The 24,696-nt window shown below is 38.2% G+C and overlaps 2 protein-coding genes across 4 annotated transcripts in view; both read left to right on the forward strand.

Moving 5' to 3' along the window:
• The window catches only part of SEL1L (SEL1L adaptor subunit of ERAD E3 ubiquitin ligase), a 34,886-nt gene extending 18,122 nt beyond the window's left edge, over window positions 1-16,764 (forward strand). The window contains exons 12-21 of the mRNA XM_053979922.1: window positions 307-375; window positions 2,877-2,954; window positions 4,086-4,148; window positions 4,931-5,018; window positions 5,266-5,414; window positions 5,991-6,156; window positions 7,624-7,698; window positions 9,283-9,455; window positions 11,475-11,603; window positions 12,821-16,764. Of these exons, the coding sequence (XP_053835897.1) occupies window positions 307-375; window positions 2,877-2,954; window positions 4,086-4,148; window positions 4,931-5,018; window positions 5,266-5,414; window positions 5,991-6,156; window positions 7,624-7,698; window positions 9,283-9,455; window positions 11,475-11,603; window positions 12,821-13,024 (1,194 nt within the window). The 3' untranslated portion in view covers window positions 13,025-16,764. The remainder of the gene's footprint in view (window positions 1-306; window positions 376-2,876; window positions 2,955-4,085; window positions 4,149-4,930; window positions 5,019-5,265; window positions 5,415-5,990; window positions 6,157-7,623; window positions 7,699-9,282; window positions 9,456-11,474; window positions 11,604-12,820) is intronic.
• Window positions 16,765-24,365: 7,601 nt separating this feature from the next.
• STON2 (stonin 2) overlaps window positions 24,366-24,696 on the forward strand; it is a 65,674-nt gene continuing 65,343 nt past the window's right edge. For 2 of the 3 annotated variants that reach the window (XR_008437781.1, XM_053981658.1), the window contains exon 1: window positions 24,394-24,440. The gene's annotated coding sequence lies outside the window, so the exon portion shown is untranslated. Of the gene's footprint in view, window positions 24,441-24,696 lie in introns of all 3 variants that reach the window. The other variant, XM_053981660.1, reaches the window with a different exon arrangement.

Consider the following 24,696-nt stretch of genomic DNA (forward strand, 5'->3'; position numbering starts at 1 on the left):
ACAGGGTTTGATGGTACAATAAGAAAGATTTACCTGTGTAGCTAGTGCATAGTAACAGTTGTAGTTTGTTGGTTTTTCCCCTCCTGGTTTTTGGAATACACTAGTTAGAGGGACTGCTACTTAATATTGCAATTAAGTAAGTGAAGAGCCCTGTCACATATATTAAAATAGGTGGGATTGTTAACTTTTATTCCCAGAAGAACCTGGTAACTTGGCAAAAAAATCTACCTGCTTTTACACCATTTGCAAGAAAAGTTGCTCAAATCATAGTGGTGGTGATTAAAACACTTGTTTTCTTTTCTACAGCGAGCATTTGAATACTTCAATCAAGCAGCTAATGCTGGCAATTCCCATGCTATGGCTTTTCTAGGAAAGGTAAGATATAAACACTCTGAAAAGTAAGAAAACTGCCTTGCAATGAAAAATAGATAATGTTTCCTACTTTCTGATATCAGTCAATCTAATACTTGAATTCTGGAATCTAAGTATTGCAGTTTATCTCCTGTTTTGAATTTTTCTGTAAGATTTGAGTGTTGTAGTCTGTTATGTCTTGTCAAAGTTCTCCTTTACTTTAGCAATTTTTGGAGTTTTTTTAAACAGTGCTTGAACTAGGATTCGTTTTGTTTTTTTTTTTTAATCAAATAATTAAATACTTGAATGTCCTTTTTCTGTGGTGGGATTTAAAACTCTAAATAGGCAACTATTCTTTTCCACACAATGTTTGGGGGAAAACTAGGCTTCTCAAAACTTTGCCCAGAAGGAAATACTAGTTGTGAAAGGAAATGGGAAGGAAATTCTTTCCATTTCATTCTGTGTAGAGAATTGAGGCATCTGAGTCAGAATTGCCAATAGGCTTGTACTTACTTTGCACTAAAGCTTGAATCTATCTGCAGGGTGGGCCTTCAGTTATCTCAGATATAAGGCTTTTTTGTCTAGAGGCAAATCTTATCTGACCCATCTGATTGCCTCTATGATGGAGTGAAAACAATGGTCAGCAAGAGAAGAATGTCTGATAGCAGATCTAGATTTCTGTAAGGCCTTTGGCATGGTCCCATACAACATCCTTGTCTTCAAATTGGAGGGACAAGGATTGGAAAGGTGGAATATCTGGGGGATAAGGAATTGGCTAGATGGCTATAGCCAGAGAGTTGTGATTAATGGCTCTATATCCAGGTGGAGGCTGGTGATAAGGGGGATCCCTCAGGGCTCTGTCTTGGGACTGGTGCTCTCTAATACCTTTATCAGTGACACAAACAGTGTGATCGAGCGCAGCCTCAGCAAGTTTGCAGATGACACCAAGCTGAGCAGTGCAGTGACACAACAGAAGGATGGGAGGCCACCCAAAGGGACCTGGACAAACCTGAGACGTGGGCCCATGAGAACCTCATGAAGCTCAATAAGTGCAAATGGGAGGGCTGCACCTGTACAAATGAGTGCAGACTCGAGGATGAACTCATTGAGAGCAGCCTTATGAAGAAGGACTTCGGGGATCTCATGGGTGAAAAGCTGGACATGACCCAGTGGTGTGCACTTGCAGCCCAAAAGGCAAACAGCATCCTGGCCTGCATCAAAAGAGGAGTGGCCAACAGGTTGAGGGAGGTGATTCTCCCCCTCTACTCTGCCCTCGTGAGACCCCACCTGGAGTACTTTCTCCAGGTGTGCACTCCTCAGCACAGGAAAGACATGGACCTGTTGGAGTGAATCAGAAGAGGGCTATCAAGATGGATCAGAGGGATGGAGCACTTTCCCAATGTAGATGGGCTGAGACAGCTGGGGGTTTTCAGCCTGGAGAAGAGAAGACTCCAGGGAGATCTCATTGCAACCTTCCAATACCTAAAGGAGTCTTACAAAAAAGAGGGAGAGCAACATTTTGCGCCACAGGTAGTGATAGGATAAGGGGGGAATGGTTTTAAACTAAATGAGGAGAGATTTCGGTTAAATGTTAGGCCGAAGTTCTTTATTCAGAGGGTGGTGAGCCAGTGGAACAGGTTGCCCAGAGAAGTTGTGGGTGTCCCATCCCTGGAAGTGTTCAAGGCCACGCTGGTTTGAGCCCTCAGCAACCTAGTCTAATGGCTAGCATCCCTGCCCATGGCATGGTAGTTGGATCTAGATGATCTTTAAACCAATCTGTTCTATGATTTTTAATTTAAAACATGATTTGCAAGCTGCTGGCAGTGATGATAATGCATTACTGCTTAGAAAGGTATTTAGGTCACTTGTCTGAGATCTAGGTTGCAGACTACCTTCAGCCTGTGAAGAGCTAAATCCTTATTAGTCCATTTGAGTACCTTCTAAGGTTAGGCTACAGTAAGCACCACCTCTAGCTCATCTTTTTCAGGCTGTCATTGTAGTAGAGGATTCAAAATTAATGTCCTTAAAGCCTAAAAAAAATAGCATAATATGCTGTTCAAGGCACCTGTCAGAAGAAATTGCAGTTTGTGCTTTCTCTATTGGTTGAGTGTTTTGTCGCTAATTGTTGTTGAATTGAACGGTGTTTAGTAACCAATTTCTGCTATGTTTTTGCAAAGTATTTTGACTGTCAATATAGTTTGATGGCCACTGGTCTCAAGATTTTTGCTTGATTGTGTGTTTTTCACTGCACATTGGTAAAAATTAAAAATAAAAGGTATTGTCATTAAAAAAAGTTAATTTTATGGGCAGTTCATTTTCCATTAGAAGGTTAAACCCTCTGAATTTTACAGCAGAAAGGTGTATTTTCTGCTTCTGGACAAGTTCTAATGATTATTCAGTAATGCAATAGTCAGAATAATCTAAGTACAGTAACTCCCTCTGAATATGTAAAATGAAGATGCTTCATGATCTTCATGCTAAACTGACTATTTTGGCTGTTCTTCAATAATGGCTTTCTCTTTCAGATGTATTCAGAAGGAAGTGATGTTGTACCTCAGAGCAATGAAACAGCCCTTCAGTATTTCAAGAAAGCTGCTGATATGGTATGATTATCTGTAAAGTGGAACTACAGCACGTGCACTAAGTTGATAAACTCTGAAATGCTGCAAATGCTTCATGTGCTCTTCCATGTACAGACACTTATTCCCAGTTTCTGTCCCAGCTTAATTAGCCCATAATCTTGCTTGCCTAAGATGTCAAAAACTGCTCTGGCCATGGTGCTTCATGAAGCTCTGTTCAGCATAAGGAGTCTAACTCTATTTCATCAGTATGAAATACACCTAAATAGTCTGCAATTCTGTGAAGTGCTAGTCTTTGTTAATTTGAAGTTGTCTTGTCACAGGAATTTACAGTGCTTCTGTTACACGAATATATAATAATAGTTTTATATCTCTCATCTCATTGGAATGTTTGCTTTTCGGGGTGATGTTTTTTGATCATGTTAATCCCTTATGTGTCTTTGATCTATGCCTTATGATAGTGTTTGTACAATTAAAGCATGAGTAGTCCTCCAGGAAGGGTGTTCAGCATATGAAACAGAGTAGATTAAGTTCTGAAGGAATTGCTGTAAGATAACTGCCTTCGTGGCTCTTACTTTCCACAATCAGAATGCTGTTCCACATCTCTGTGCTGAAGTGAGGATCTCTCAATGTGCTCATCCCGCATTGACTGAAACTTTCTGAAGTGTCCCATTGCCTGTCCTGGCACTGAAGCAGTGCCATAGTGCCTGCTTTTGCAGGGGCAGTGGTTAGTAATGTAGCCTACAGGACAGCCACCATTCCACCCTTAACACAGGTTCTTAGAGTTACTGGAGTTGTTTTGGGAGCTTCTGTAGCACCCAAAACACTTTGAAGTTGGAAAAACTAAAGATAAGTAAGCTATTAATGCCCCATCTTTCTAGAGTTATGAGTTCTACGTCTTGTATGACACTGTAAAAGTGTACAGTAGACTTTCATAACTAATGTTGAAAGCTTTTTCCCTGTTCATCAGCTGTGTAGTTACTGAATGAAAGTTACTGCAAATGCTGTTTCCTCCCTAAGTAACTATTACTAGGAGCAAAAAATGAATCCCTCTTGAGTACTATATGTTTTCATGATATTAAAGACATACCAGATTTGAAAGATATAGGTGTAGGTTTTGCCTTTCTTTGCAGAAGTGTTTTTCTGTGTTTTCAGGGTAATCCAGTTGGACAGAGTGGATTAGGAATGGCTTACCTCTACGGGAGAGGTGTTCCAGTGGTAAGCTTTTGACAGTCGTCTTTCTAATCATAGGTGATTGTGTGATTTTTTGTTGCCAACAGATTTTTTTTTTTTCTGGAGGGAAGTACTGTGGAAAGCTTAATTGTGAAGATTTCTGTTAGACTGAAAATTCCTTGAGGAAATCTGTAAAGTAAAAGAAAAAGCACTATGGAATTAGCAGCTATGAAAGAAACATCCTGATTTTGCTCTCAGAAGTTTGAAAATGTTGCTTAAGCTATCAGAAATGCATAGAAGTGTGCATTTTAACAGGAGATTTGAGCTTGTCTGTAATTTTCTTGTGAAATAAACCAAATCCTAACTGTCCCCATTTTGTGACTCTTGTGGGAGTGAAGGAACACTGAAACTTTTAATTAGTTCATTTGCTTTATTGCTTTTCCTACAGGAAGGCTTCTTGTCAAATGTTTTATGTTTAGCTCTGCAAACAGATACTCAAAATTTGAATTAGCCCAAAGTTGAGGAAATAAGTAGGTGTTCCAGAAACAGAGCGGAGCTTCCATTCTGTTAAGCATAACTGTTCATAGCAATGCTATATGTGGATGCCAGCTTTGAGATAGCCACAGAGTTACAACAGGCTAAATATCATTGTTGTCTATTTCATTTTTTGCTTCCAGATTTTGAACAGGGGAATATTTTCACTGGAAAATCTTGCTGTAATTTTTCTGTAAAACAGATCTGTCCTTTCACACATGCACATGCATATTTTCTCTCTTAAACTTTGGTGTATTGCAAGGCTCTAATGACTGGACCAAATCTTCCTGCAGAACTATGAGCTAGCACTGAAGTATTTCCAGAAGGCTGCAGAACAGGGATGGGTTGATGGACAGCTTCAACTGGGTTCCATGTATTACAGTAAGTGGCATCAAAACCATTTGCAGGTCTAAGCACCTGCCCTTCCAGTCACTGTTCACTAGGTGGCATTAGAAGTGTGCATACACTGCATGTAGAATGGGCTTACTACAGTGAGCTTGTATTTCATTCTGTTTTTTCCTGACTTTTTTGCAAAGCTTTTCTAGAGTAATTTTAAAGAATAAGTACTGTTTCATACAATGCTGCTTTTCAAGAGGAATGAATAACAATGATTTAATCTTTCTTTTAGATGGCATTGGAGTCAAGAAAGACTATAAACAAGCTTTGAAATATTTTAACTTGGCCTCCCAGGGTGGCCACATTCTTGCTTTTTATAATCTGGCTCAGATGCATGCTACTGGCACTGGAGTGATGCGGTCCTGTCATACTGCTGTTGAGGTAATGTCACCTGTTTGTCAAGATCAGTAATAGTGACTTGCAAGAGATTGGCTCTAACCACATCAGCCTGTATAGGATGTTTCCAGCAGTGACTGCAGAGTCAAGGCTATCAAAAGGGAAGGTGATATATTAGCAAACTTGTTTATATTTCATGAGAAAAATCTTTGGCTTTTTTGTTATGTCAGGTTTCTATTTCCTTTATTAGCTTTGAAGAAAATCAAAAGAATAGAATGCAAAGCAAGCAACAGTAACTCATAAGTACCAAATTCTTCTTTTATTCTTGGATTTAAGTGTAACAAAACTAAGATACTAAATAATTCTGAGTAAGCATCTGAATTTTACAAGTTACTATCTTTACTTACTAAGAATCTTACAAGTTGCTAAGCATCTATCTGCTTAGCAACTTGTATCTTAAAATAAGCCTTTCTTGAACAGTGGAGTTTGCTTGTCATGTTTTCATGTGAAATACAAATATTTTGAACAGGCATCAGAATGTTAAAGTGTTACTTCTTGCAAAACCTAAATTTTTGAAGTTCCTGACAACCAGTATCCTCCCCCTTCCTTTTTCCTCTGCAGTTGTTTAAGAACGTCTGTGAACGGGGGCGTTGGTCTGAAAGACTGATGACTGCCTACAACAGCTATAAAGATGGTGATTCAAATTCTGCTGTGGTTCAGTATCTTCTTCTGGCAGAGCAAGGCTATGAAGTCGCACAAAGCAATGCTGCTTTCATACTTGATCAGAGTAAGAATCTGAATATGTACTGAAAAGGGTTTTTCTGGAGGTGGAATGTTAGAACTTTAATTAAGCTCTTGTCCTCTTTCCTGCTCTTCACACTGGAAAGTTACCAGTTTTCATTTTCACTTCTAAAGATGATTTCATAGACTGAAAGTTAAAATACATTAAATTTCTGACTTAAGGATTTTAAAATGGCATAAGCAGAGAGTCTTTAGAAAATTGCACAGTGCTAAAAATTCTCTTCCCTGGATTTTCCAAGCACAATTGTAAAAGTAGGGATCACATTAGGTTTACTTTTGACCTGTACTATGCATAGAAGTCATAGTGTCCTTTGTTCTTTCTCTTGTAATGTATTTTCTCAGCACCTTCTTCTTTTTGTGACTTTACTGATGCTACTCTTGAAGCAGATGTAAGGAGCTGGGCAGTTGATTCTCTTAGATTTGAAAAAAACCTTGTCCTATGTGTCTTACTGGAACTAGATGGCTTGAACTTGGATTTATTTGAGTTTGGAGTCATTAGGAGACAATGGAAGTGCAATGGCAAATCTTTCTAGAAACTGCAAATCCCACTATTTCAAACTTTCTCTATACCAAATCTAGGTGTCAATGCCAGCTTTGTCTTAGTATTGAAAGAACCTGTTGGTGGCTGATGGGCTAATCTAACATCTTCATTTCTAGTTAATGTTTTTTAAAGGTGTCTGAGTTAATCATCTTTAGATAAGGTACAATAATGACAGTCTTGGCAGGAAGTGCATGCTTGCAGAGAAACAGCATTTTTCCCTGAGTTAAAACTCTTATTGTCTTTACTCAGATATATCTGCATCTCAAATGGAGATTGATTTAAAATTACTTTATATGTTTTATACAAAATCTTTGTATCAGCTGTGGGATAGTACAGCTGAAACCATAATTACACTAGAAGTTCAAATTATAAATCCTTAGAATTATCTGATAGTTCATGAACCTTCAAACTCTCACATGGACAACTTCTGAAGTACAAAAGAACGGCCATCTGAGAGACTGCAGTCTAGCTGGTTGAGGAGTTTAAGCCTTTGTTTTACCTGGCTAGTCCTGGGTTTCATATGGCCAAAACTATAACAGGTTATATTTCAGCCTTGTATTTGTCAAAGTCCAAATTATGTGCTCTTAAGACTTGCATTTTCTGTCATTCCTCAAGTATGCATCAGAATCTCCTACAGCTGGAATGGGAGAGACGCTTGGTAAGCCATAGTTCAGGGTGAAATTACATAGTTTGTTCCTAGCCCTCTTATGTGGGCAGAAAAATGGAAAGGCCATATAAATGAAAGGGGGTTTTATGAGTTTCAGATGGGTTGAATCTTGTTTGTTCTATAACACAGATTGCTTCAAGTTTTTAATATATTTCAGCAGACTGAAGATAAGCAGGGTTTTTTTTTTTTGTGGTTGTGTGTGCATATACCATGGTTCTATTTAACTGGATTATTTTCTTCTTTAGAAGAAGCTAGCATAGTAGGAGAAAATGAAACCTATCCTCGAGCTTTGCTTCACTGGAATAGAGCAGCTTCTCAAGGTATGTGTGTACCTCACAATTCCAATCTGTTTCTTTTTATGTTGAGGGATACATTCAGTGTAGGTTTGCAGCTGCAGTGTGAGCTGCAGGTTGAGCTCTGGGTGGGAGGAGGCAGAGGCAAGGGGCCATGAACTGCCAACCTTTTCCATACCAAGGGGCTCAGGGACCTGTGGCCCAGCCAGGTGACAAGACACAGCAGGAGCCAAGAACCCAGACTTAAGTATGAACAGACTGCGAGGGTATAAAAGCCCAGGGATTCTTCTTTTGAGATTCCTCCTCGGAAATACAAGCTCAAGCTGTTTTTTGTATTACTGTGCCATTATTAAGTTGTTTTAAGAGATTCAGGCATCTGAGACTCTGCTCTTGGAATCCCGGGGTCAAACCAGTAAAGAAAGCTCGTTTGACTACGTGAGAGTGGCACAAGAGTGCACCAATCAGCCCTTGCAGCCACCCACCGCAAAGGGGGAAGGAGCTTCAGTCCCTGCAGTAACAGTGGGAGTGTGATGGCCAGAGTGCCTCCCAAATGGTCAGATAGGAAGGCTTCATTAACATTTAGTAGAGCCATTAATGCCCAGTTTCATCTGTTTTGCAATGAAACATGTAAAGAGGGAAAGTTTTCCTCTTTCTGTTAACAGAAGTTGTATCCCAGATAGGGTAGTTGGTGTTCTTATGTCTATTGTTAGCTATAGTGTCATTACAATATCCTTGCATGTCTGAGCCTTTCTGTGGTTCTGAAGACTAAAAGGACTAAATTACAAATGTACTTTGTGTTTCTCTTGCTGTTCCATATGGACTTGTAGAGCAGTGTTAAACAACATTAGCAATGTTTACACTGACTTTTCTAAAAATATATCTGCTTGGAAAAATAAATCCAAAATCCTTAAGAGTAATTTGTTACTTTTCATCATTTGTTAAGAAATGCAACTTCCTATTCAAAGTAAGCAGTGATAAAGAATGCATCCTTGATGTCCAAACAACACAAATTTAAACTCTGGTGCTTGTTTACCTACCCTAAAATAACCAAAAGTTAACTTAATGATTAAATATCTTGAGGTATCTTAACTTCCAAAGGGATGCATCTACACTAATATCTGTCTACTAGTTTTTTACTTCAGAGCAAGAGTACCATGTGAATTCAGACTTTCAAGGCTTTTAGTTGAAAGTTAAGAAATTGAGATGATGACATGAATGATGGGACACTATTTTTGAAGTTTCCAGTGTTACTGCTTTAAAAAAAATAGGTTGAATCCTTTAAAGGCCATATAGAAAATGAAAAGTCTTTCTGTAATAAGGGACTGATCATGAACATGTTATGGGTTTTCAATTGATACCATTTCATACCAATAAAAATGTTGGTAGGATTACTAGGAAAAGGTCTTACCTGCAAATAGAAATTGGTTGTGTTTTGGTTAGCTTAACCAAATTTAAGAAATAAAAGCTGTTTATGTGAGGGGATGATGAGAGATAAACAGTTTGTACAAACTGAAAAGTAATACTAACGCTCCTGCTGCATCTTCATAGGAAGCCAAAAGGGTTTTTTTGCCTAGTTATTTTATCGTTTTTTTGTTGTTTTTTGATTTATAGGATATACTGTTGCAAGAATTAAGCTTGGAGATTACCATTTTTATGGGTTTGGTACTGATGTTGATTATGAAACTGCATTTATTCACTATCGACTAGCATCAGAACAGCAGCACAGTGCTCAAGCAATGTTTAATCTGGGCTACATGCATGAGAAGGGATTGGGCATCAAGCAGGTGAGTGAGCTGTACACTGAGAGTCTTTGTTAGAGTACATTTGCTGATATTCAGTTAAATCCACAACTACTACTGGGCTTTGGGTACTATATAACCACATAATTGGAATTAGCATGTCTCCCAATACATTCAGCAATAGGCAAGGGACAAGTATATTGACTTTACACTTAACTATGTGAAGTAATGATGCATAGACAGAGAAGAAACGTTTGCCCAAAACCGTGAATATTGGCAAAAGAGTGCCATATGCTTCAGAAATGCTTTCAAGACTTTGAAGTATGGTAAAATGAATACAAGTCAACTCCAGGCTCATGGTATTTTAGTAAAGGATTATTCTTGTCTTCTGAAACACTTGTTAAATTGTTTCCTGTATCATGACATTTGAAAACAAGGTAACAAAGCATAACCACGACCAAATCAGCTGTGGTTTTTCAAGTTAGGCAAACATCACCTAAAGAAGACAGTATATCTGCTTCTCCTAGGAAGCCTATGGTGTGTTGCTGTCCATGAGTTAATTCTTATGGAATCCAGAGCAACATATTTCTGTATGTGTCAAAATAATTTAATGGGCAAATGCATACTAATTTTGAGCAGCCTACCTTAGCGTAATGTATGAATTTAATAATAACTTGACATGAAACTGTAAGAAATGGCTTAATTTTCCCTATTTTCAGTGAGCTTCAACTTTTTTTTTGTCTACATATGCACCTTTTAATTATTCTGTTGGTCTGTTATAAAAGACCAATTTTTGCTTCTTGACAAAATATGAGAACAATACAGAGCAAATCATAAGTCAATATTGTTACTTTGGCAGCATCAGCTAATCAACATTTGATAAACACTTAGTGACCTAGATGTAAAAGTGACAATACAGTACACAAACTGCATTTTTTTCTGGAGTTTATTTTCATATGTTACTTTAGGATGGTTTTCCCTTTGTAACTGATCCCTCAAAGGTAGTTAACTTCTGAAAATAAGTCTGCAATTAGCCTCCAACTTTAGAACTATTGCTTTTTTCTTAAAAGAAATTCTTTCAGGCATGGACCTTTATATTTTGCTGCTGTATTGAATACAACACAATTTAGATCAAATAATAAAAAGTTGGAAAAGGCTATTGCATCGTGTTCAGCATGATGAGAAAAATTATTCCTAATGCCATCATTTGCACAGTGTTCTCCAGCCTGAAGCAGAGATGGCTACACAGAGAGCCAAAATGAGTGCACAGAGGCTCATGATGACCATATGTAGCCTTGCTTCATGCAAAGGAATACTTTCTCTCCTTCAGATCCACCATGGAATGAAATGTTAAATTGCAAGGGAAATAGAGATAGTTAATATAGGTAGAGGAAAGGAGCACTGAGAATGGTTTTATACATGCAGTTTTCTTGCTTAGACAGTCTTAGTAATTCTGAATATGTAATGTCCTTGCTTTCTGTGTTCTAAAACATTACAGCTGTAAGATGAGAAGATGGATATTTAGGACTGATTTAGATGAGGCTAGGGGCTGGGCCAGGATAGTCTAAAAAAGGCTAAGACTGAGTTTTGCATGAAGCAGAATTCCTTAAATTGCTCTCTGTGCTTGTACTTTTGCCAGACTGCTCTCACTAATGCCAGTATATGTGCATTTTGGACAATAGTAAAATCTAATTTGTGTATGTGTGCAGAAATGGTTAGAAGCTGCACTATGCAGCAGGCATACTGTGGCGTAACTGAGAGGAAATGCTGCTGCATATTTCTCTGAAACTCGGGTTTTCTAAGTCTTTTATGTTTCTTGTGGTGTTGGAGATGTTAGAGTACGAGGGTTACTGAAATATTTGCCTTGGTTTACAGTGAATAGGTTGAATATGTTATTACTAACCTGTTTGTGAACTTCAATTCTAGCATCAGTTAAAATAGCTTCATCGTCAAATTGAAGCTTCCATTTACTTGTATATTCAAAGGTGAACATATCTCAGAAAAAAACCTATGGTTAGTTTTTCAAGTTCTTCAAAACTGTGCTTTGAATTTTCTTACCTTCAGGATATTCATCTTGCCAAACGATTCTATGACATGGCAGCTGAAGCAAGCCCAGATGCTCAGGTTCCAGTCTTCCTAGCACTTTGCAAGCTTGGAGTGATTTATTCCTTGCAGTACATACGAGAAATCAATGTAAGTAATGCAGAATTAAAAGAAAACGGCAAATGTGTTTCCCATTTTTTAAATAAGCTCAATTTGTAATTTTACTTAAGTAAAAGTATTGCTTGAACCTTCTGCAAACTTAGGATAGATTTGTTTTCTGCTGTTGCATATTAAGAAAGTCACTGAAGCTTTTATTCCTATTTCCTATTTGTGCACCTCTGTGAATCTGAAATGTGCACAGACAGTGCTCTTCTGTGCTGTTCTTCCCTTGAAGAGAATGTCTCAAAACTGTTTGACTGTTCTTATCTATGACCATCTACTATCAAAATGAAGCCGATTAAACTGACATAATTGCTCAGGGGAAAAAAATAATATCCCTAATTGTCATGCTGTTTTATATTCAGCTGTAACAACCCCATTATAGTTGTTTGATCTCTGTGGGGGAAAAATGTGTTTGTATTAGATAGTTTAGGTATTTTATAGTGTTTCTACTGGGTGATGGCCCTGAAAAAAAAGTTTTCTGGAATTAAAGTGGAGTGTTTCCAGTATTTCTCAGTGTTCTGACATGTTACTGCCTTTTTGGATTAGTTAATAAATTAAAATGGTATGGAAGTTATTACCACTTAGAGCAAATGCAGTTTCAGGCAATTCAGCAAAGTTTGACAAATCATAGTAGTCTTGAGGCTGAGGACAGTCAAAAGTCAATTGGGCAAATACCCACGTTGCACTCACAGAAGCTGGTATGAAGAACACAGCTTTTCCGAGTTTTAAGTCTGCTGCTGCAGATTTAAATTGGCAGTGACTGTGTAGTATCATCAGATACACTAGTGAAGCAGAGAAGTGCATGTTGACTAATCGTTATGCAAGTGGAGTCTTGCAAAAAGGCACTTCAATCAAAATTCCCTGTCCATTACCTGCAAAAATCTCAGCATTGTACCACACAAATGTCCTGAGGCTTAATGCTCTGTCATTCGTGGGAAAGCCACAAAACTCCATAGTGGAACTTCCATCTCTAAAATAGAAAATAGAGTATCTTATTCTATATAGCACACCTCTTAGATTTAATGGTATTTTAGTTCCTGGAAACGAAGAATGTCACTGATGTGATACTATTTTTTCAGAGAGGAAAAGAGCCACTAACTTTTAAAACTGATACTTGTATGTGAAAAGTGTTACAAGTCAAATTTAAAATCAAAGTAATTTCCTGTTTGTGTTCTTTGACATGATGTGGACTTTTTCTTTCTTAGATAAGAGAGGTGTTCTCACACATCGATATGGACCAGCTGCTGGGGCCTGAGTGGGACCTCTACCTTATGACTATCATCGCCTTGCTCCTGGGAACAATTATAGCTTACAGACAAAGGCAGCACCAAGCAATTCCCAGACCAGCAGGACTGCGGCCAGCTGTGCCTCAACAAGAACCACCCCCAGAGCATCAACCACCACAATAGCAACAAGAGCCTCAGTGAAAGAACTGGATTTTTCCAAAAGGAACAATTTTCATTATGAATTAGGACTTTGGATCAAGAGTCCCTCCCCCAAAAGAGGCACAAAGAAGTTAAAAAAAATGTTTGAAAGCTGCTTAGAATGATGCCTTTTTTCAGGGATAAGAAAATTATTTTGAAACTGATTTGAATGTTATTTCAGTGCCAATGGAATAACACTATGGCTTTTTTTCATGGAAACACAAGAGTGCTACTACAAAAATGTTGCCTGCTGTATCTAGTTCCTCTTTATTCAGAGTCCTTTTCATCTCCCAGAGAGACAGAAGGCTAGCAGTGAAAGGTTTTTGCCTGCTTGCTAGCAGTTGCCCTTTATAAAAGTAATAATAATAAATTTATGGCCAATTTAAGTCCAAGAAGCTGACCTATATTCAAATTCTGAAGAGATTAGGGCTGCTAGGAACTTAAACTCCGACCTGCATCCCAAGTATTCTATAGTCCTTATTTAATTTTTTTTTTTTAGTATTTCTTATACTTTGATCTTTTAGGCTGTCTTGGATGGTTTAACATAGATTATTGATAAACCCTGTAAAACTAAGCAATCAAACATGCTACTTGCCATTTGTGCTTTGTTTTGAGTATTTTCCTGCATTCCCCTTAGACAGTTCTCAGCAGTCAGTATGTTGCCTGTGAGGTGGAGTGGGACAGATGGGGTCTCTAAAGCTTGTCAGTTGAAAACTGTCCACTCAATGCTCAGATCTCACATACTTCTAAAACTTTTCAGGAGACTGTGTACTTTGCAGTCCTTCACGACATGAAAACATATTGGTAGAGTTGCTAAATTTCAATTTGTCTTTACCAAGAGGCTGAGTCTAGATAACAGAAAGCACCAGTATTACTGCGCACACTGAAAAAAGGAGAGAGCCAGAAGTCTCAGTGAGTTAGCTAACTTGCTTTTGGAGTTGGAAGTTCTGTGGTTAATTTTCAACAATCCTGTTAGTGATTTGCACTGCAAGAAAGAAATGTGTGTATCTCATGCATGCATCTGCTTAATGCATCTACAAAAAAGAGCCACAAAAATGCATGCTCTCTACAAAAGGGCATGGTCTTATGCCAGTGATGCTACTCCAAAGCTACAGGGGTGCTGTAGCTGTTGCCAACCTCTCTTGTTCCTGGCATAGAGGAAAGTCACAGTAATGTGTCTGGCTGTGCCATCTCAAGGACCCCTTGTAAAAAAAAGAAAGAAGACTAGTGGCTCCTTGATGCCACCAGGTCAGTGTAAAGGCCTGTTAATGAGTGTAAAGACTGTGACCTGTGGACTGATGATTTAAGACTGCAAGAGGAATCTTCACTTAATGACTATTTTCATTGAACTATAATTTCTGGGGCTGGGGATGGGAAGCAGTGGCAAAATAGTTTAGGAGCATGAAATGCATAATTGTCTGTTCTTATTTTCCAATGGTAGTGAAATACTGGTTTCTGTACTAGCATTAAACCCTCTGAATATACTATCATAAAGCTGAATGAATACAAATGAGGAGGCTTTAGCTGCTTTCTGACAGAAGCTGTTGTGTTTAAATGGTTTAAGGGCTTCTTTTCATGCAAATGTTTTTCTGGTGTATTGGCAACAACATATCAATACACTTTATTTAGAATTGAGATTTTGGTATGGTTTTGTATTTGGTACATGTGTAAGGAGATCATTGCACAATAGATCTCTAGTTTGGGATAGAAGATAAGCAATCCATTCTTTTGTAAATGGAAGTGTCATGGATGACTAGTATTAAAGGTACTAGTATTATAGGTTGAACTTCTCAGTACTTCACAATGCTTATGCTGGTCATATGAAGACAAATCTTTAATTTTAGTGTGGAGGGTTGCAGCATGTAGTAGAGGAATGCCTTGTTCAGTCTCAATCATCATTAGCAGATGAAACAGTATTGAACTTAAATGTAGTGTCTTATATGTACAGCATTCCCCAGCTGCATTTCTAAGATATCTGTGACTTCTGAACACTCCCTCTGAAATATTTTGCCACTGTCACTTAAGTCTTTTTAGCTTGGCATGAGTAAATTAAAGATTATATGGAAAATGTTTTTCAATTAAATACCATTCATTCATTGGTATTGATTTCTTAGGCAATTTAACAATTTTGTTACTGCATTATTAAAATGTTTTGGTTGTTGATCTATTAGAACTAAATTCTAAAAGAAAGCTCTGTTTTACTTGCATGAGAATCTCTCATCACTGCTGCTATGTGACAGTCTTATAGATGACTTTCAGTGAATCTGATGCATTTTTACATCCAAGAAATCAGCAGAAGAAAACAATTGAAGATCAGCAAGTTACTTCATTTTAAAAAAATGCTTTTTGAAGGAGCAATAAGGAAGTCTTTCTCCTGCTTTTTTCCCTTCCACCAAATTACTACCACTAACTCTTCAGATGACATTCATTTGAATGTGGTGGTAGAAGAAAAAGGTACTTACCATAAATAATGGCAAGTTAACTCAGGGATTAAAAATATGAATAAGTTTTCTAAATCAGTTATCTACACCATGACTTAAGTTTTTGTGACAATCCCTTACTACTCTGTTCTGAAACTTGCATTTTGAGGAAAGTATATTTAACTCTTACTAGCAATATGTTCCTTGTTGTGCACTCAGTTAATCAAGCATCTTTTTCTTAAAGAAGCTGAGTTGCTCACTTAACTGCAGTGAAGTACTTTTCCCTTTTGGTAGAACACAGGTTATCTTATAGTTTATATGCAGGAATATTTTAGAAGGAAAACGATGTAAGAGAAACCTTTCTGGGTGTGTTCAGCATGGTTTGAATAGAAAAGTTGTATTCTTTGTGTGTAGTAACATAGGCCAGAGCCTGCCTATTTGACCTTCACAGACACATGCTCTTCTTTCCCTGCACAGAAAATGGAACTACAGAGCAGTAAGTGTTATTGGTGGGATTTTTATATGTAGGAGAACTGTGGGAAACTATGAAGAAATGCATTATTCTGCACCTCAAATTACCAATCAAAGACATTAGCTGTTCTTGCTAGTTAAAAGAAACACTGAACTGTTGAGAAAACAGGATTTTAGTTCATCACTGGTGAAACTTGTCCCAGAGCTGTCTGTTGAAATAATTTTCTTGCTTTATATTGTCCATGATGGGATGCTATAATAGAAGGTAAGGACTTTGATACAAACATCCCCATGAGACTCTTGCAAGATAGTTTTACTCTCACTTTTTAGTTATCTTCCATAAGTCAGCTACTCTTACTAAAAAAAAAAAAAGTTTTAATTTGGGGGGGAGAACATTAGGATATGGTTTGTGAAAGGACTTTTTAAGACTATGCATTATCTAATTTCCACCTATTATATGCTAGTTTTGGCCTATAAAAGGGGATTACACTCACCTTTGCAAGTTGCTTTCCTTTTAGATAGGCAACAATTAACTGAAATTCTATTTTTTTGTTTCAGAGAATATTAAACTGAAAAGATTTAGTTTGATTTGAACTACTGCAAATGCATATGGCAAATAGGGACTATTGGGGGGAACCCTTTGTTTTTATCAGCTACAGTTCTTTAAAGGGTCTTGTAGGAGTTTTGTAAATTTATTTTGTATTTAAAATCAGTATAAAGGCTGGTCAAATGTAATATAATTGTGTAAACAAATTCTGTTAATAGAAAGATGTACAGATTCATTTTGTACTGTATCTTTAATCTTGTGAAATAAAGATACCACCTGTGTGGTTACCCTCAGTGTTCACAGTGGTTATGATGCAGAAGATGTGAATTGCTAGTCATATGCACTGGTATATGCCACTGTTCAATGCCTCCCTTCCTGTAAGGATTCTCATACTTTCACTTCCATTCCTTAGGAAGGGCAAAGAGAGGAGGAATGGATCATTATGCATTTTGTCTTCAGTTATGCTATAAACTTGCCCTCTGTGTGTGTGTGTGTGTGACAGTATATATAGCATTTGTACCATGGCTGGTAGGCACAGAACTGCTGTGTGATTCAAGAGTAGTGACCAGTAACTTCAGAATTATTACTGCATTTTCAATGATACAGGGATAAGTCAGTTGGAACAGATACTGGGGGAGGGACTACTCCAAGCTAACAGATTTGTTTGCTTTGCAGGCTGTTTTTGACCCATTCATCCCTTCAGGCTCCACCTGTTGAGACCAAGTCCTCCCTTATTAAATTCATTGAGTTGATGCATTTTCCAGTGTGCTTGTTCACTGGGGAGAAGGAAAGTAAAGACAGTGGGGGAGCCGTAATGCCTAGGAAAGGTATCAATAGGTAAGTGATCCTGAGCATCAGCCCAAATCACATAGTTTTCTGAAGTATTTGGAGGCTTTCCATGTTGTCTGCTCCTGCCAATAGCACTTGTTGCAGGTAAAAGCAGAACTGCAGGTATTAAAACCAGCTTGAGTTCAACTAACAAAGCTCAAGCTTAGTGAGGTCATCCCTCACCTTCCAAAAAAGTCCACTGTTTGAGATGTGATTGCTGACATACTCAGTTGAGGTGGGGTCAAGTAGATACTTTATTTTATATGTAGCCTGTGTGTCAATGTGGAGCTGTGTTCTGTGGAGGGAACTGAGTACCAGGTAAATATATGATGTGGCATGGGAGAGTGTGGGGGATTTCTGTAGCTTGTTTGTTTTAAAAAGCTGCAGGATAATGTTTCATTGAAAACTAGTATGTTTTGTTTGGTTTTGGTTTTTATATTGCTGTATTCTCTATGTTTTAGTCTTGAGACTGAAATTAATTAAAATATGATTAGGAAGTATCATTTCTGAACCTGCAAGACCTGTTTGATTAGAATGTGTTATTTGGTATGACAAAATGTTCTTCCTCCTCTCTAAACTATCATGATCTTAATGGATTTTCGAATCATGACTTTGATTCCTTTTTTTTTTTTATAAAGAATACTTGAGGAAAAAAGTCACTCTAGCCTAACTGTCAAAAATCTTCAGACTACTGTAATCAACTTCTTCTAAAGTCAAAGATGAGGGAGGACAGTGTACCATCTATCCAGATAATGAAAAAAGTAACATATAGTCCTAAATTTTATTTTCGGAAAGAAAAGTAAGTGGAGATGGAGTACCATTGTAGTTGCACTTCAGGTAGTAAGGGGGATAGAGGTCATTTAGCTTCCACAGAGATGGGTTGCTCACATTTTTATTTCTTTGGTGTCCAACTTCTTGAACTTTCCATATAACATGGGTTACAATTCCAGATTTTTGAAAATAACTTCGAAGAATATCAGGTTTTTGTGTTGCAAAATACTGAAATTATAGCTCTTTGATTCTTCTGTCAATCATTTTCTGTATTTCCTTATTTTTTATATGCTTGTTTTTCTTCATTCTTCCTCCTAAGCATAGGCTGTTCTGTATAAAATTAGTTGTTTCAGTTCCCATCTGTTATGTGGCTCCATTTCTGTACAGGATTCATACCAACTTTTTTTATTGCTTCTAATTAACTGCTTTTGCTGGGGGAAAAATAATATTGTACCTGGGATGTGTGTTTGTAGCAACAAGGGGGTGTTAGACAATAATGGCAACTTGGGCTTGTTAAATACTCGAGGTCTCGAATATTGGGAACGGAGTAATTTCCAGACTTTGAGTAACTGTTGTATCTTGAGAGAATGTATATGTGTATATGCATACACATACACAGAGATATAAGAAGTCCTTGGTTGCAGGAGCTTCGGAAACTTAACAAAATTAAATAATTCAGCACTCTATATTTCTCTCATATTTGTGGAGCAAAAGTTCAAAATCAAAAAACACTGCAGCTTCTGGTAAGACTTGGTAAATAATTACCTTCCCATGACTATTAAAACTTTTTTAGTATGTAAATCATTCTAAAATGTGCCAAACTGTCTTCCAACATTGTTCGGAATATTATGTGCACAGCTTCCAGGAGAGTGGCCTCTTTTGCAAGGTTAAATCCATATTCTCTTAGAGGACAAAATCTTTCCCACTAAAATAGGTGATGAAGAAATTTTTTTTAATAATTTTTCACTGAGATCATCTGGTGCAATTATTTGAGCTATCTAAATAGCTTGAAAACTCATTAAAAATATGTTATGTTATTTGTTTCTGACGAATCTTACTTAAATGTTTGTTAGGCTCCAGACTTTGCTATATACTGAAATTCTATTAATTAATGGCATTTTAGGTACTTCTAAATAATTTATTATTATTATTATCACTGCTGCTATTTGGAAAGTTTCCCAGATCTAGTCAACAGCAATTTTAAAGGAAAAGCCAATTTGCACTGCTAGTATTAAAAAGTGATATGTCAAGTGATAAGTCAAACACACTTCATAGACTTTAAAGTCATTATTATAGCTGATGTTAAAATTACTGAAGAAATATGTGGAATGTTCCAGTTTAAGGGTTATAACTTTGCATTATAAAAAAGATACTTCTTGAACAATCATCCAGCTTTGAATTTAAAGGCCTGACAATCTACATGTTGGTGAGTTTTCCAAAGTGATTTTGTTGTCTGCCTTTCTGGGGCAGTGAGATCAGTAGGACTTGAGTTAATTCTTTTCAGGTTGTATTTAGTTTCATCTCTAGTTTTCATCCCATTGATTATAGGACTGGACAGTCCATTAGGAAGAATAGCCACACCAAAATACGTATACATTTTCTTGTAGAATCCAGTGTTATGTTAATGTTCAGCTGTAATTGGATAACTAAAGAGTTCATATTTTTTACAAATGATTCTGTTTGACTTGGTTGTTGAAATCTGGGAAACATTGCACAGAAGGGAGGTGACTCTAGTAAGAGAATTCAGACCCAGTGAGATAAATGTGGTGATCTCACTGCACACAGCTGTGTTGGCTTTTCCTGCCTCTTTGCTAAACTAACAACTTATTGAGCTCCCTACCAGGAGTCTGATTTTTTTGGAAGGGAAAGGGTGCGAGTAAGTAGGAACTTCTCAAAACAGGGCAAGAAAGAAGGATTTCTTCATTGATGCAATCTCTCAACTAACAAACTGAACATTGTATATTAACTGTTTGCGTACTCTATCTTGCATATTCACTCTATAGCTCCATAGAGACACAAAAAATACTTCAGGTGTTTTGCACATGTAATTGCAAAAAATTGGCCCAATTATTATATTTGGGTTTACAAGCCCCAAAGAGTTTACTCTTCAGTACATTGTCATTCTTAGTTCAGTTCCAAAAGGTAGATTGATACAAAATACTTCTAAATGTTTCTGGTGATATTAGTTCAGCAGCATAAAGCATAAAGCATAAAGCATAAAGCTCTCATGTTTAGAGTAAACAGTTTGCAAATAATCCTTTGGCTGAAAACTGAAAAACTCTATGGTAAAGACTACTAAAATTAACAGAAAAGTAAACGAAAAATAAATCCCCTTTAAGATTTCAGATCTAGTGTCTCATTAATCCTGTTTGGCACTGTGAAAGGTGCTAGAACAAACGATATTCTCTGTCATTTTAAAATACTCTTCCTTATTTAAACATAGCAAATAAAATATTAATTTCCACTGTCTCCTTGGGATTTCTAAATGCCAAATCATAAAGACTTTCTTGCAGCTACAGAAAAGAAAGCTTTCAAATTACATAAAATGAATATGTTTGATATACCTTTAGCTCTCTCTATGCTTATATTAAGCATTTGATGCTTCCAAATTTCTCCACTGGCCATTGCACTCCTGGCACTGCTATTCTATCAACTCTTCAGTTGCTCAGATTGCAAAAGAACAGATATTCTGCAGATACTTGGTTTGCTGTGAGATGGCAAAACAAGGGTGTCTGGTCATTGAGAAATGCCCTTCTGTGGGAAGAATATTGTGTGTGAAGGGGAGGTGAAGGTGATGGTCTGCCATGCTGGAAATAGTGCATTTGTCCCAACAATATTTGTTTTAAACTAATCTTGCCATTCCTGAGCTACGCAGTTAAACAAATCTCTTCAGAAGGATGTGATCTTCCAGGCTGGGCTGTGGCAGCTGGAGCAAAGACCACGCAGGTGTGTGCACATGGTCTGCAGTAAGGGAGCTAAGCAAACAATCTTTTGGCACCACACATTTATTTTCTTTTACTGCTCTGTGTGTCAATATCAGCTCACTGGCTGAGAAGTAGCACTCTTGTGAGACTACTTTGTGATACAGTATAAAGAAAATCTCGAAGTGCTTCTGTACACTTCTGAATGGAGCCTCTGTTGGCACACCACTAAGGGTTAAGTCACACTGCCTCATTTAATATGATGAATTATATTGAATTCTGTTGACAAATTTAATTAAATTTGCAGTAAAGCTTGCATGAGAATCATGGTTTTGTATTGGAATAAAATAGCATCATTTTCTAGGATATAATGAATTATTAATATCTTTATAATGAAATATTAACATTAAAAACTTTAGTTAGCTGTCAAGTTGAAAGAACAAAAAGTCAGGTTATGCATATATTAAAAATAAATTAGAATTGGGATCATTCTAGCTTTTACTCAGTACATGTGTTTATAGTTATGATTTCACATGCTCTAACCCAGTAGAGTCGTATCATAAATACATCTTCTACATCAGTCAGAATATCAATAATAGAATGCTGTATTTTTATGGTTAATATGGTTAATATTGTCATATTCCAGAAAATGGAAGAATATAATCTTTGTTCTTCAAACCCAAACTATTTGAAGTAGGAAATCAGACTCTCTGGAGTAGGTTTGATTTTTTTTATTTTTTTTTTAAATTTATTTTTTTTATTTCCCCTATGTTGTTACTTTGGTGGTGATAAACACTCAAGTATATTCTAACTTCTCTTTCAATTGTAGGAACAGCAATGTTCAACCAGAAATGGAATATACTTATTTAAATAGAATAACTTTGGGTTTGATGTTCTGATGTAGTAGAATATTTCAGTGGAAAAAAGGACCTGTAATGACCATCAAGTTCAACTGCCTGACCACTGCAGGGCTGACCAAAAGTGTCCTCTGGGGTTTTGATTCTGAGAAGACTCAAGAAAATATAAGAACCTCTATCAGGTATGTTACCTGCTACTCCTTCCATTCCAGATCTTACTAGTAAAAGAACTTCAGAAATATAAAGCAAAAATTTCTTGTAAGTCCAAACAGAATAGTAGTAGAATTGTGTGATGTTGTGGTAAGGATGTCATAATTTGGATGGAATAAATAATGTAAGAGAATCAAATATTGTAACAAGTTTTTGCTCTCCCCCCACCTCTGTCCCACTCCTCCTTTTTAAAAGGTTGCTTAATACAGAAACTTCCATTTGCCTAATATCAGAAAATGTAATTGATCCTAGAGCAAATTTAAGCCTGGTAATCTGCATAGAAGAGGAAAAAGTGCTAAAAAAAAAGCAATATATTATATGCAAGCCCTTTTCCTTTAATGATATCTTAAATGAGGAAACATCCCTTTCCTCAGCCCTGAAGGGCTGATCTAAAGGCTATGAGTAAATATGCTCTGGAGTGAAAAGAAAGCAAAGATGGAAAATACATATCTGGTGATTGCAACCTGATTGATGACATTTCATGCTTTGTGCTTTTGCAATGAGAGATACAGCAACCACTGCAGCTGTTGCAGTTTGTGACAGCATTTGTAGCTGTCACAAGCCTTTGTGACTATAAGTTTAAATACTCTTGTGAAAAGTTACTCTGTCATAGCTTTTACTTTTCTTCAGAAAACAAAGGGGGAAAAGCAAAAGAAGAAATGGGGTTCAGAACTTGACCAAAACCAGGGAAGGATTGATGGCCTTCAAGTATCTTTCATAGTACAGTACACCAGAGGTCAATAATGTAATTCTGGATCCTGGATTTATTAAAGATGGGGAAGATAAAGGGAAACAATTGGAAAACTAATCTGTAGTTCTTTTGGCTCATAAAACAATCCTGAGAAGAAACAAAGACACCAGTTGTATCTGAGTAGAACTATCCATGTCCTTGTTGAATTTACCCTGTACATGTGTAAATTAGTCTGACAGCCAGCCTAAACCCATTTGGGCCCATGGGGAGATTATTCAACTGAACATCTTCCAGGTGACTGGCCTTGTCTGGGCAATCAACATCGTCTACTGCTGAGTAAGACAGAATCAGCAAGTCCCGTTTGGGGAATGTGTGAGTCGTGTGCTCTTTTCTCCCAGCCGCCTCTAGCTGGCACTCATGTCGGCGCTTTAGGACACGCGATGTCCCCCCGCCTGTGCCACGGGGGCTTTGGGCTTCGGTTCGAGTGTTCTCTGTAATGCGTGTCCCCACACTGCTCTGCACCAAGAGCCCCTTTGAAAGCCCCTTCGAAACAATCAGGTGAACCAGACATGCTAAGCTGCTGAGTGTAACATCAGTTGTAATTACATGCTTATCTTGCGCTTTGCATTTGAGATTTCCCAGTGGTTTTGCACTTTTTAAAACTCTTAGTTCACCCAGAGAAGAATAAAACTGCAACTTTCTTTTTGTTTTCCTTTTTACTGTCAGTCCCCATTACTAATTAAGGCTGTTATTAATCATGTTTATTGCAAATGGTCAATAACATTTCTCAGCTTGCAAGGCTGAATTTTCTAGGAAGCTCTTTGGTGACTTGCTACTCCCTCAGCTCTCCAGAGTCATTCTCTGAGTCTGCTAATGGCTGTAAATGTACACATCTGTGCTCACGTTTGGGCTAATGATGCACATGTTCATTTTGCATAAGCTTGCTTTCAGCTGGAGTGTCAGAATTGTACTGGGGTTAGAAGTTAATTTTGCCATAAAGACATTTTCATATGCAAATTGCTCTCTGAACTATTTAAAGGCAGAAATAAGATTACTATTACTATACAATTTATTTTATTAGGTTTGTAATACTCTTACAGTTTAACAGCTTAATCACAATTTGGTTCATAGACATTGTATTAATTTATACCTGCTTAATCCATAATCTGCAAAATTCATCAGGATCCAACAAAAGAAGTGAGGTGCCTGCTAATTGGTGTTAAAAAGTGTGTACACGAACTCACTAGTTACAAATAAATAGCGTTGTATTTAAGCACGCCCGTTGAATAACCCCGAGCAGAAGGATATTTTGTTTGCATTATCGATTGTCACTTGCACATTGCTATTTATTTTTGTCCATGGGTGAACAGAGACGGCAAAGTCCGTTGCCTTTGAATCGTACTTAGAAGCGAGCCCTAAGAAACTTGGAAGAGACCGATGCCACCCGCCGGCCGCTCCGCCGCCACCTGTGCGCGGGGCCGGCGCTGCGCGGGGGCAGCGGGGCCGGGGCCGGGGCCGGGGCTGGGGCTGGGGCCGGCTCCGCGCGGGGCGGGGCGGGGCGGGCCCGGCCAATGCGGCGCGGCCGCCGCCGGGGAGCGCCCAATGGGGGCGGCGCGGCCGGGCCGGGCCGGAGGCGATCGCGCCGGGAGCGCGGCCGCAGCGCCCGCGGAGCAGCGCGGCCGGCGGTAGGTGCGCGGGGCCGGGCAGCCGCGGCCCGCGGGGAGGAGGGGGCGCTCCGTGCTCTGCCTTCGGAGCCTCGGGGAAGGGGGGCCGCGGCTCGGGGCTGGCAGAGCACAGTAGAAACTGGAGCCGAGGAGCCCTAAAGCGAAGGCAGGTGGCCCTGCTGGCGGAGCTGGGGCCGCCGCCTGCCCCTCGGTGCCTGCGGAGCGGGGCCGCCCGAGGTTCCCGTCCGCGCTCCGGCCCTTTCCCCGGCCGGGGTCG

This window comes from Vidua macroura, chromosome 6, assembly GCF_024509145.1.
Source record: "Vidua macroura isolate BioBank_ID:100142 chromosome 6, ASM2450914v1, whole genome shotgun sequence".
In the NCBI taxonomy this organism is placed as follows: Eukaryota; Metazoa; Chordata; class Aves; order Passeriformes; family Viduidae; genus Vidua; species Vidua macroura.